The sequence below is a fragment of the Triticum urartu genome, chromosome 6 (assembly GCF_003073215.2).
Source record: "Triticum urartu cultivar G1812 chromosome 6, Tu2.1, whole genome shotgun sequence".
Classification (NCBI taxonomy): domain Eukaryota; kingdom Viridiplantae; phylum Streptophyta; class Magnoliopsida; order Poales; family Poaceae; genus Triticum; species Triticum urartu.
The window spans coordinates 559,509,179-559,522,895 of NC_053027.1; the positions used below are offsets into that span (position 1 = coordinate 559,509,179).

Here is a 13,717-nt window from a genome sequence, read left to right on the forward strand (position 1 = left end):
GAAGGTAGAGAGAATATGAAAGATGTTCCCTATGCATCAGCCATAGGATCTATCATGTATGCAATGCTGTGTACCAGACCTGATGTGTGCCTTGCTATAAGTTTAGCAGGGAGGTACCAAAGTAATCCAGGAATGGATCACTGGACAGCGGTCAAGAACATCCTGAAATACCTGAAAAGGACTAAGGATATGTTTCTCGTATATGGAGGTGACAAAGAGCTCACCGTAAAAGGTTACATTGATGCAAGCTTTGACACTGATACGGACGATTCTAAATCGCAAACCGGATACGTGTTTACATTAAACGGTGGAGCTGTCAGTTGGTGCAGTTCTAAACAAAGCGTCGTAGCGGGATCTACATGTGAAGCGGAGTACATAGCTGCTTCGGAAGCAGCGAACGAAGGAGTCTGGATGAAGGAGTTCATATCCGACCTAGGTGTCATACCTAATGCATCGGGTCCAATGAAAATCTTTTGTGACAATACTGGTGCAATTGCCTTGGCAAAGGAATCCAGATTTCACAAAAGGACCAAACACATCAAGAGACGCTTCAACTCCATCCGGGATCTAGTCTAGGTGGGAGACATAGAGATTTGCAAGATACATACGGATCTGAATGTTGCAGACCCGTTGACTAAGCCTCTTCCACGAGCAAAACATGATCAGCACCAAAGCTCAATGGGTGTTAGAATCATTACAATGTAATCTAGATTATTGACTCTAGTGCAAGTGGGAGACTGAAGGAAATATGCCCTAGAGGCAATAATAAAGTTATTATTTATTTCCTTATAATCATGATAAATGTTTATTATTCATGCTAGAATTGTATTAACCGGAAACGTAATACATGTGTGAATACATAGACAAACAAAGTGTCACTAGTATGCCTCTACTTGACTAGCTCGTTAATCAAAGATGGTTATGTTTCCTGACCATGAACAATGAGTTGTTATTTGATTAACGAGGTCACATCATTAGTTGAATGATCTGATTGACATGACCCATTCCATTAGCTTAGCACCCGATCGTTTAGTATGTTGCTATTGCTTTCTTCATGACTTATACATGTTCCTATGACTATGAGATTATGCAACTCCCGTTTACCGAAGGAACACTTTGGGTGCTACCAAACGTCACAACGTAACTGGGTGATTATAAAGGAGCATTACAGGTGTCTCCAAAGGTAGATGTTGGGTTGGCGTATTTCGAGATTAGGATTTGTCACTCCGATTGTCGGAGAGGTATCTCTGGGCCCTCTCGGTAATACACATCACATAAGCCTTGCAAGCATGACAACTAATATGTTAGTTGTGAGATGATGTATTACGGAACGAGTAAAGAGACTTGCCGGTAACGAGATTGAACTAGGTATTGGATACCGACGATCGAATCTCGGGCAAGTAACATACCGATGACAAAGGGAACAACGTATGTTGTTATGCGGTCTGACCGATAAAGATCTTCGTAGAATATGTAGGAGCCAATATGGGCATCCAGGTCCCGCTATTGGTTATTGACCGGAGACGTGTCTCGGTCATGTCTACATTGTTCTCGAACCCGTAGGGTCCGCACGCTTAAGGTTACGATGACAGTTACATTATGAGTTTATGCATTTTGATGTACCGAAGGTTGTTCGGAGTCCCGGATGTGATCACGGACATGACGAGGAGTCTCGAAATGGTCGAGACGTAAAGATTGATATATTGGAAGCCTATGTTTGGACATCAGAAGTGTTCCGGGTGAAATCGGGATTTTACCGGGTTACCGGGAGGTTACCGGAACCCCCCGGGAGCCATATGGGCCTTCATTGGCCTTAGTGGAAAGGAGAAAAGGGCAGCCCAAGGGGGCTGCGCACCTCCCCCCTCCCCTAGTCCTATTAGGACTAGGAGAGGTGGCCGGCCACCCTTCTCCCCCTTTCCCCCTTGGGAATCCTAGTTGGAATAGGATTGGGGGGGGAGTCCTACTCCCGGAAGGAGTAGGACTCCTCCTGCGCCCTCTCCCTGGCCGGCGCCCCCCTCCCCCCTTGGCTCCTTTATATACTGAGGTAGAGGCACCCTAGAACACACAAGTTGATCCACGTGATCTATTCCTTAGCCGTGTGCGGTGCCCCCTGCCACCATATACCTCGATAATACTGTAGCGGAGTTTAGGCGAAGCCCTGCTGCTGTAGTACATCAAGATCGTCACCACGCCGTCGTGCTGACGGAACTCTTCCCCGACACTTTGCTGGATCGGAGTCCGGGGATCGTCATCGAGCTGAACGTGTGCTCGAACTCGGAGGTGCCGTAGTTTCGATGCTTGATCGGTTGGATCGTGAAGACGTACGACTACTTCCTCTACGTCGTGTCATCGCTTCCGTAGTCGGCCTGCGTTGGGTACGTAGACAACACTCTCCCCCTCGTTGCTATGCATCACATGATCTTGCGTGTGCGTAGGAAAAATTTTAAATTACTACGAAACCCAACAATATACACCAATAGACATGGTTCGCATGTCTCAAACTTTTCAAAAACGAGTGAGTCCAAAGATCCATCAACATGGAGCTTCTTCATGCGTTTTATACCGATATGACTTAAGTGGCAGTGCCACAAGTAGGTGGTACTATCATTACTATCTTATATCTTTTGGCATGAACATGTGTATCACTACGATCGAGATTCAATAAACCATTCATTTTAGGTGTAAGACCATTGAAGGTATTATTCAAATAAACAGAGTAACCATTATTCTCCTTAAATGAATAACCGTATTGCGATAGATGTAATCCAATCATGTCTATGCTCAACGCAAACACCAATCTCGATGGTAGAGGGAGCGTACGATATTTGATCAACCTTGGAAATACTTCCAACACACATCGTCATCTCACCTTTAGCTAGTCTCCGTTTATTCCGTAGCTTTTATTTCGAGTTACTAACACTTAGCAACCGAACCGGTATCTAATACCCTGGTGCTACTAGGAGTACTAGTAAAGTACACATCAACATAATACATCCAATATACTTCTATCGACCTTGCCAGCCTTCTTATCTACCAAGTATCTAGGGTAATTCTGCTCCAGTGGTTGTTCCCCTTATTACAGAAGCACTTAGTCTCGGGTTTGGGTTCAACGTTGGGTTTCTTCAGTAGAGCAGCAGCTGATTTGCCGTTTCATGAAGTATCCCTTCTTGCCCTTGCCCTTCTTGAAACTAGCGGTTTCACCAACCATCAACAATTGATGCTCCTTCTTGATTTCTACTTTTGTGGTGTCAAACATCGCGAATATCTCAAGGATCATCATATATGTCCCTGATATATTATAGTTCATCACGAAGCTTTAGCAACTTGGTGGTAATGACTTCGGAGAACTATCACTATTTCATTTGGAAGATCAACTCCCATTTGATTCAAATGATAGTTGTACTCAGACAATCTGAGCACAAGCTCAATAATTGAGCTTTTCTCCCTTAGTTTGCAGGCTAAGAAAATCGTCGGAGGTCTTATACCTCTTGACGTGGGCACGAGCCTGAAATCCCAATTTCAGCCCTCGAAACATCTCATATGTTTCGCGACGTTTTAAAACGTCTTCGGTGCCTCAACTCTAAACCATTTAACTGAACTATCACGTAGTTATCAAAATGTGTATGTCAGATGTTCGCAACATCCACAGACGACGTTCGAGGTTCAGCACACTGAGCGGTGCATTAAGGACATAAGCCTTTTACTGTCTGCATAATTGCTACTATCAACTTTCAACTAAAATTTCTCTAGGAACATAACTAAACAGTAGAACTGAAGCGCGAGCTACGACATAATTTGTGAAGACCTTTTGACTATGTTCAGGATAATTAAGTTCATCTTATGAACTCCCACTCAGATAGACATCCCTCTAGTCATCAAGTGATTACATGATCCGAGTCAACTAGGCCGTGTCCGATCATCACGTCAGACGGACTAGTCAACATCGGTGAACATCTTCATGTTGATCGTATCTTCTATACGACTCATGCTCGACCTTTCGGTCTCTTGTGTTCCAAGGCCATGTCTGTACATGCTAGGCTCGTCAAGTCAACCTAAGTGTTTTGCATGTGTTCCGAGGCCATGTCTGTACATGCTAGGCTCGTCAACACCCATTGTATTCGGACGTAAGAATCTATCACACCCGATCATCACGTGGTGCTTCAAAACGACGAACTTTCGCAACGGTGCACAGTTAGGGGGAACACCTTCTTGAAATTTTAGTGAGGGATCATCTTATTTACTACCGCCGTTCTAAGCAAATAAGATGTATAAACATGATAAACATCACATGCAATCAAATAGTGACATGATATGGCCAATATCATATTGCTCCTTTTGATCTCCATCTTCGGGGCTCCATGATCATCATCGTCACCGTCATGACACCATGATCTCCATCATCGTGTCTTCATGAAGTTGTCTCACCAACTATTACTTCTACTTCTACAGCTAACGGTTAGCAATAAAGTAAAGTAATTACATGACGTTTATGTTGACACGCAGGTCATAAATAAATTAAGACAACTCCTATGGCTCCTGCCGGTTGTCATACTCATCGACATGCAAGTCATGATTCCTATTACAAGAACATGATCAATCTCATACATCACATATATCATTCATCACATCCTTTTGGCCATATCACATCACATGGCATACCCTGCAAAAACAAGTTAGACGTCCTCTAATTGTTGTTTGCATGTTTTACGTGGCTGCTATGGGTTTCTAGCAAGAATGTTTCTTACCTACGCAAAACCACAACGTGATATGCCAATTGCTATTTACCCTTCATAAGGACCCTTTTAATCGAATCCGATCCGACTAAAGTGGGAGAGACAGACACCCGCTAGCCACCTTATGCAACTAGTGCATGTCAGTCGGTGGAACCAGTCTCACGTAAGAGTACGTGTAAGGTCGGTCCGGGCCGCTTCATCCCACAATGCCGCCGAATCAAGATTGGACTAGTAACGGTAAGCATATTGAACAAAATCAACGCCCACAACTACTTTGTGTTCTACTCATGCATAGAAACTACGCATAGACCAAGCTCATGATGCCACTATTGGGGAACGTAGCAATAATTCAAAATTTTCCTACGTGTCACCAAGATCAATCTATGGAGTCATCTAGCAACGAGGGAGGAGTGGATCTACATACCCTTGTAGATCGCGCGCGGAAGCGTTCAAGAGAACGGGGTTGATGGAGTCGTACTCGTCGTGATCCAAATCATCGATGATCCTAGCGCCGAACGGACGGCACCTCCGCGTTCAACACACGTACGGAGCAGCGACATCTCCTTCTTCTTGATCCAGCAAGGGGGGAGGAGAGGTTGAGGAAGATGGCTCCAGCAGCAGCACGACGGCGTGGTGGTGATGGTGCTGCAGTACTCCGGCAGGGCTTCGCCAAGCTCTATGGAGGAGGAGGATGTGTTGGAGAGGGAGAGGGAGGCACCAAAGGCGTGGTTTTAGAGGCCCTCCTTCCCCCACTATATATAGGGAGCCTAGGAGGGGGCGCCGGCCCTAGGAGATGCAATCTCCTAGGGGGGGCGGCGGCCAAGGGAGGAATCCCTCCTCCCCAAGGCACCTAGGAGGTGCCTTCCCCTCTTAGGACTCTTCCGTAGGGTTTCCCCCATCCTTAGGCGCATGGGCCCTAGGGGGAAGTGGCGCCCCAGCCCACTTTGGGCTGGATTCCCTCCCACTTCAGCCCATGGGGCCCTCCGGGATAGGTGGCCCCACCCGGTGGACCCCCGGGACCCTTCCGGTGGTCCCGGTACAATACTGGTGATCCCGAAACTTGTCCCGATGGCCGAAATAGCACTTCCTATATATAATTCTTTACCTCCGGACCATTCCGGAACTCCTCGTGACGTCCGGGATCTCATCCGGGACTCCGAACAACATTCGGGTTACTGCATATACATATCCCTACAACCCTAGCGTCACCGAACCTTAAGTGTGTAGACCCTACGGGTTCGGGAACCATGCAGACATGACCGAGACGTTCTCCGGTCAATAACCAACAGCGGGATCTGGATACCCATGTTGGCTCCCACATGTTCCACAATGATCTCATCGGATGAACCACGATGTCAAGGACTTAATCAATCCCGTATGCAATTCCCTTTGTCTATCGGTACGACACTTGCCCGAGATTCGATCGTTGGTATCCCGATACCTTGTTCAATCTCGTTACCGGCAAGTCTCTTTACTCATTCCGTAACACATCATCCCGTGATCAACTCCTTGATCACATTGTGCACATTATGATGATGTCCTACCGAGTGGGCCCAGAGATACCTCTCCGTTTACACGGAGTGACAAATCCCAGTCTCGATTCGTGCCAACCCAACAGACACTTTCGGAGATGCCCGTAGTGCACCTTTATAGTCACCCAGTTACGTTGTGACGTTTGGCACACCCAAAGTATTCCTACGGTATCCGGGAGTTGCACAATCTCATGGTCTAAGGAAATGATACTTGACATTAGAAAAGCTTTAGCATACGAACTACATGATCTTGTGCTAGGCTTAGGATTGGGTCTTGTCCATCACATCATTCTCCTAATGATGTGATCCCGTTATCAACGACATCCAATGTCCATGGTCAAGAAACCGTGACCATCTATTGATCAACGAGCTAGCCAACTAGAGGCTTACTAGGGACATGGTGTTGTCTATGTATCCACACATGTATTTGAGTTTCCTATCAATACAATTCTACCATGGATAATAAACGATTATCATGAACAAGGAAATATAATAATAATCAATTTATTATTGCCTCTAGGGCATATTTCCAACAGCTCGGACGCAAGAGGACGCTGCCGCCCGGGAACAACTTCAAACTCGAGGTGTGGCATAAAAATAACAAGGCATTGGTAAAGGCCGGAAACTTAAAGGGGCTCCTCGGGTACCCGACGTGTAAACTCGTCGAATGCATTTCGGCGATCCTCAAGATCGAAGATAAAGAAGATTTGTTGAACCAGTTTTCAAGACCGACGACCAAAGATGAAGAACAGTTCGGAAGAATCGAGGAGCGTCCCTAACTTGAAGACCGGTTCAGGGGGCTACTGACGGTGTCCTGGACTAGGGGGTACTCACCACGTCGTCTCCCGATCTATTAGATTGGGCCGAGGCTCCCCATGGCCGTATACTCATGGGCCAGTTCGGACAGTTGCCGCATACAAGAAAGATTTCACAAGACTTGGCGATCAAGACAAGGACTCCTCCCCACCGGCGTATTCGGCTAGGACTCTTGTTATCCTAGGCCTCTGGTGCATTATATAAACTAGGGCCAGGCTAGTCGATAGAACATACAGAACAACAATCATACCATAGGCTAGCTTTTAGGGTTTAGCCTCTCCGATCTCGTGGTAGATCTACTCTTGTACTACCCATATCATCAATATTAATCAAGCAGGACGTAGAGTTTTACCTCCACCAAGAGGGCCCGAACCTGGATAAAACTTCGTGTCCCTTGCCTCCTGTTACCATCCGGCCTAGACGCACAGTTCGGGACCCCCTACCCGAGATACACCGGTTTTGACACCGACAGTCACCATGTGTGCCCATCAATTGACCATAGCCCATAGGCTCGTAGCTTGGTAGTAATATCGCCCACCTCTTTATCCTCTCTTATAGTCTCTTCCTTCCTATCTTGCAGCACCTCCTCACCCCCATCCACTTCCTCAGACATGAATGACAACATGCATTGAACACATGCGTATTGGGGCGCAGAGATAAAACAGTTGGAAAAGCCCTTGATGGAGTTTATAGATCAAGACTAATTGGCTTGGTTCCATGATGATCTTGATAGAGCCATGCATGCATGAATTCCAACTTACTTAGTTTGAAGTGTTTTAAAGGCTATGGCTTTACTGGATTGTAAAACAGTTTCATAATACCACATTGTTTATGAAAATCACAGGAGCGTGCATGCATGAATTGCAACTTAGGGCATCTACAATGCAAAGGTGCTTGTTTGGGCGCTTAGACAATAAAAAGAATTAATTGAGAAAATAAGATCGGGGTAAGAGTCTCCAACGTGGGGTGCCTATTTAAGCGCTAATGGGATTTCCCCCCATAAAAGATATGGGTAGCACTCGATAAAAAAAAGGCTCATGCTAAAAAAAGCCAAGCGTCTGGTGCCTGGCTTTGCATCAACGCTAGCCAGAATCCCCTGATCGAACGGGATTCGGCCATATCAGCCAGGAATAGAAGTCAGGCGCCTCGCCTAGGCACCGGCGTAGTAGATGCCCTTACTTACGGTATATACAAACCAAATATGTGCCTATATCACTGCCCAATAAGCCCAAACGCAACTTTCAAACCAAGACTATAGAACCAAGTGCTCGACAGTGGCTGTTTACCATGATTGAAACACTGTCGCATGATGCATTCATCAGACTGGTGGTTGCGTTGTGGGTATTATGGTGATCCATGATCTTCAGAGAAATGATATCCACTATCGTCAGTTAACAGAAGAGGAAAAAAACACTTGCATTTTCAAACTTCAGACCATAAGCAAGAATTCCCTGCACCGTTATTTTAAGCCTGCAATTACATGGGAACAGAGTGGAGACAAACTAAAACAAAAAGAGGAGCCACATGGCTCAACTCCAAACACAAGATTTTTATTCTCGCCAGAGAACAAAAGCAACACAGATGCACGTGAGAGGCATCATTCCTGGTCTTTGAAGTAGAGATGAAACATTTACTATGACAGCTTCAGCTCATCATGGAGAAACCTAATTGGTTCATCAACTAATCATTGTCACATAGATTTAACTACCATTGACTGAACCCGGTCTTTGCACAAGCGAAACTATGACTACAAGAATAGCACCACCACCAGTCTGCTCTGCTTCTGCTTGCAACTACAAGAGCAGTACCATGTCTTTCTACTCTGCTACTGCTGCTGCTAAAAGAAGCACCATACATTACATAACACAGTTTTGTAATTGTAAATTAAACCTGTCTGTATCATCAAATCATCAACATACATATTAACAGCAACATCCTAAACTTAGTCCTTTCATCATCACATAATAAATTGATTGCCATCACCACTGGGCTGAACACAGGACTACAAGAACAACATTACAAAGCAGCAGTATATGATGTGTTGATTTGATGTTGTTCTTGTAGTTCAATATATTGCTGTTAATCTATGTGATGACTAAGTTCAACATTACAAACCCGAATTGACTGCCATCTACTGCTACTACCAAATGTACATTACAAAGCAGCAGGATACATTAACTAATTGACACAAACAGAAATTAAGCTAAGCAACTAGCATACCAGGCACCACCTGCAGCAAGCAAACAAGTTTGTTTCTTGCTACATTCTTTCGGAGCATCATCCCCTTCCCGCCAAAATAACCAGCCCGAATTTCCCCCATGCTGCGGTGGTGGCGTTCAATCTGGTTTTCATCGGAGTCCCCTGCGTCGTGAGTTTGGAAGCGTTTTTATTTCATCAACTCAATGCAGCCGCGAAATTGTGTCGAGTACTCCCTAAAACAAAACGAATCGAGTCCTTGTTGTTTCACAACCAAAATACATGCGGATAACTGACTGCAGTGGTGGCTACACAGTAGCAGTAATGCAACATGCTGAATTCAGAGTTCACACCAGCAACAAATTCCCTGCTGCATTAGCTTGAGCTTGCAGCCACATGGGAACAGCGTGGAGACAAACTAAAACAAAAAGAGGCGCCAGATGCCTCAACTCCAAACACAAGATTTTTATTCTCACCGGAGAACAAAAGCAACACATACATGCACGTGAGAGGCATCATTCCCAGTCTTTGTACTACAGATCAAACATTTACTATTACTTCATCCTCACAGTCACAGCTGCAGCTCCTCATGGATAACAACAGACAGGGTAGATTAGATTAAACCTTGTTGCCTCACCAACTAATCAATCATCACCACAAAGACCAACTGAACTCATTCTTTGCACAACTGAAACTGGGGCTACATGAACAGCACCTCTCCCCCACACTGAGCTGCTGAGCTCGCAACAGTAGCACCATAAAAAGCACCAAGCCTTCTACTCTGCTACAGCTAAAATCAACACATCATCATCACATGGATTAACAGCATATTGAACTTACTCATCCTTTCATCAACAATCATCGTCGCATAATAGATTAACTCTTTTTTCGACAAAGACATAATGGATTTAGGGTTGACTGCCATCTACTGAAACTTAGTCCTTGCACAAGTGAAACTGGAACTACAAGAAGGCTGATATGCTTAGCCACAAGTCTTGTGCTACTTCTACTGCAGTACTGCTGCTGCCACGAAGCAGCAGAATACATTAACTACTAACACTAACAGCAATTAAGCTAAGCAACCTTTGAAGCATGCCAGGCACCACCTGCAGCAAGCAAGCAAGCAAGTTTGTTTCTTGCTAGAAACCTTTGAAGCATCATCCACCTAATTCCCTCCAAAATAACCACTAACTGAATCGGTCACCAGGTTAATTAGTTACCCATTTTGCAGCCAACTTCAGAGAAGGAATGCCACCTGATGATGGGATGATCAGAGCAGGATGTCGGCCTTGGATGGCAGCCTCCGGAAGAAGTTCATGAGCGGGGACGGCATCCGGCTGCGGAACCTCGGTGGGCGCATGGCGTAGAGGCCCCACAGCCCGACCAGCAGCTTCATCGGCACGGCGTAGGCGATGACCGCAGCAGCGACGCAGGCGACGGAGAAGAGCATCGTCGCCCTCGGGTCGCGCCAGCTGAGCACCGCCTGCATCCGCTCGCCCTGCGTCGCGATGTCGCCCACCACCGTCTGTACCCTCCCGGCCACGCTGCGGAGGCGGTCGTACCTGAAGCGCACCACGTCGCCGCGGCTCGACGGGAACGTGTCGAACTCCTCGTCCAGCTCGTCCACGGTGGCCGCGTCCGCGTGGGACAGCCGCATGTCCATGTGCGGCGGGTGCCTCGGGCGCACGCGGTAGCGCCACAGCCCGGTGAAGGCCATCACCAGGAAGGCCGTCGGCAGGATCAGCTCCGGCATCAGGACGAACACCAGGAACGTGAAGACGGCGACGCATGAGTGCACCGGGTAGTGCCAGGAGCGAACCAGCTCGAACCACCGGCCAACCGCCATCACGCCGGAGAGCACGGAGACGAGGCGGAAGAAGTTGGCCTTGCTGCGCCGCATGCTCCACAGATGTGAGCGGTGGTCCAGCATGTACTCGACGACCTCCTTGCCGAGCGGCGGCTCGGTGCGGCCGAGCCGGGCGGCGACGACGCTCGTGGCCTGGAACCGCAGGCTCTCGACCTGCCGCACCAGCAGCGGCTCGACGTAGTGCATCTTGGGGAGCATCGGGCGGGCATAGGCATGGTACATGTTGCCGGCATTGCTGGAGCAGAAGCGCACGGCCAGGTGGAGCTCCCCCATCTTCTTGACACCGGACGGATGAAGCATGAGCAGAGGGTAGGCATGAGTGTACACCCTGTCGGTCTCCAGTGTCGAGAGCCTGATGCGGACCTTGCCGATGCAGTTGTCACGGACAGCCACCGTGGTGTTGTTCCCAGGCGCCGGCTTGTCGACATGGCAGTTGTCGAAGACGCCGACGGTGATGACGGTGCAGGGGTCGAACACCTCCCAGGTGTACTGCTCGTTCCACCGGGGGCACACCGAGTCGACGACGGTGCGCGTGCGGATCCACTTCTGCCCATACTTTGCGACGCAGTAGGAATCCGCCGTGGCGCCCCTGCCATCGGCCCGGCCCTTCATCGGTGTCAGACCAGTGGCACCCAGCACGCCGAGCTCGAGCACCCCGACATGCGGGTACCACAGCTGCTTGGCCGTCGGCCGGAGATCGCTGCTGTACGCCGTTGCTTCATCCAGAACATGGTAGCCGCCGTCGAGACTTAGCCGGAGATGCACCCGGCTCCCGAACCTGTTGTTCGGATTGTTGACGGCGACATTGCCGCCGCCGGCGCCGCGCTCCAGCCCGAACCACCTGGAGACAACAAGCTTCTCATCCCAGCGCCTCTCGATGGCAGTCACCGGGACGACGAGGCGGCCGAGGATGTCATCCCTGCCCGGCGACACATGATCCTCCAGAGAGACCACCAAGAACTCCTCGAATGGCTCGGCAACCACAAACATCAGGTCTTCGTTCCAGAACGGGCTCGCCGGGCCCCGGTTCGCCATGATCGGCGACGCTCGTGTGCGCAGCATCTGGCTCCCGATCTGCGCGCGCACGAAGAGCTCCGGGTACCGGCCCATCGCCATGGGCCCCTTGTCCATGGGAAGCAGGTCCTGCGCCTCGATGACGGACACACGGAGGTACCACAGCTTGGGGGCGACGTAGACCTTGGACTTGATGGATCCCAGGGGGCCGTGGCCCTGGACGCCGGCGGCCTTGGAGTGCCACGCCTCGGCGAAGGCCTCGTCGGCCTGGGTGCCGTACCACACGGCGACCATCACCTCCACGCTGCCGCGCTCGCCCTTGCGGTCCTCCATGGCGTACCACTGCGGCGCCAGCGTGCTGTCCGGCGGCGCGCGGCGGGGCACCTCGGAGAGGTCGAACCAGATGCGGCCGACGTGGTCGTCGCTGCCGCGGGCGCGCACGAACACCTCCACGAAGGAGGACTGGATGGTCTCCTTGGAGAAGGCGAAGACCTGGTCCCACTGGTGCGCGGCCGCCGGCGGCGTGACGCCGCGGTAGTTCCCGAGCTTGACCTCCGCGACGGCCTCGCCGGGCGTCGCCACGCCGCGCGCGCGCACCACGCGCACGTACAGGTACTGCATCTGCTCGACCAGGTCGTAGGTGGCGCTGGCCTTGTCGGCCGTCAGGCCGCCGCCGAGGTGGGGACGCGTCTCCTTGAGGGAGAAGTCCGCGGGGCCGCCGGGGAACATGCCGGGCACGGGGTAGTGGTCGGCGAGCATCACCGGCTTCATGGCCGCCGGCTGCGGCTGCGGCAAGACCTCCATGGGCTGCTGCGGCTGCTGCTGTTGCGTCTGATGCGGCCGCGCGGACACCACCGGCTGCTGGCGCTGGTGCTGCTGCTGCTGCTTCTTGCCCCCATTCACGGACGGCGCGGCGACCACCTCGGGGCCAGTCACCACCACCTTGGCCGCCTTCTCCTGCTTGCCCTTGGCGACCATCTCGCCGGCCCCGGCGCCGGCGCGGTAAATCTTGAGCGTGATCTCGCCGCGGATATGCGAGAAGAGGCTCCGCTTCTCGAGCGTGAAGAGCTGCGGCACGACGGGCTCCCCTGGCGCGGGCACGCCGGCGGCCGGGACGCGCACCTTGCCGAGGAAGTTGCGGCCGTGGGGGCTGTTCCCAGAAGAGGCGGCGCGGTCGTTGTAGACGCCGACGTCGATGGCGCGGTAGGGGAGGTCGTCGGGGTCGGCGACGGGGAAGACGAGGCGCTCGTTCCAGACGGGGTTGAGCTCCCTGGGGCGCGGCCGGGTGCGGCGCTTCTGGTGCTCGAACTCCACCTCCACGTAGGCCGAGGAGGAGCCCTGGCCGTCCTTGGGCATCAGGTTGTGCGCCGCCACCACCTCCACCACCAGCTTCTCCGCCTTGGCCATCACCAAGATTCAAACTCGCTCGGAGAACAGAGGAGGGAGGAGGGAGGGGGGTGGAAAGAGTGGGCTGGTCTATGCGGGGAACGAGGAGGGGGAGGCGGGCGCGCGTGGTGGAATCTCCATCATCGCAGTCGATGGGGGCGAGGGGATGAGGG

At 50.5% G+C, this 13,717-nt stretch overlaps 1 protein-coding gene across 1 annotated transcript; it reads right to left on the bottom strand.

Moving 5' to 3' along the window:
- Positions 1 to 10,123: 10,123 nt before the first annotated feature.
- On the bottom strand, positions 10,124 to 13,717 carry LOC125515385 (FT-interacting protein 3-like). Its single transcript, XM_048680850.1, has one exon. The coding sequence runs from the start codon at positions 13,563 to 13,565 to the stop codon at positions 10,548 to 10,550; it is 3,018 nt and encodes a 1,005-aa protein (XP_048536807.1). The 5' UTR covers positions 13,566 to 13,717; the 3' UTR covers positions 10,124 to 10,547.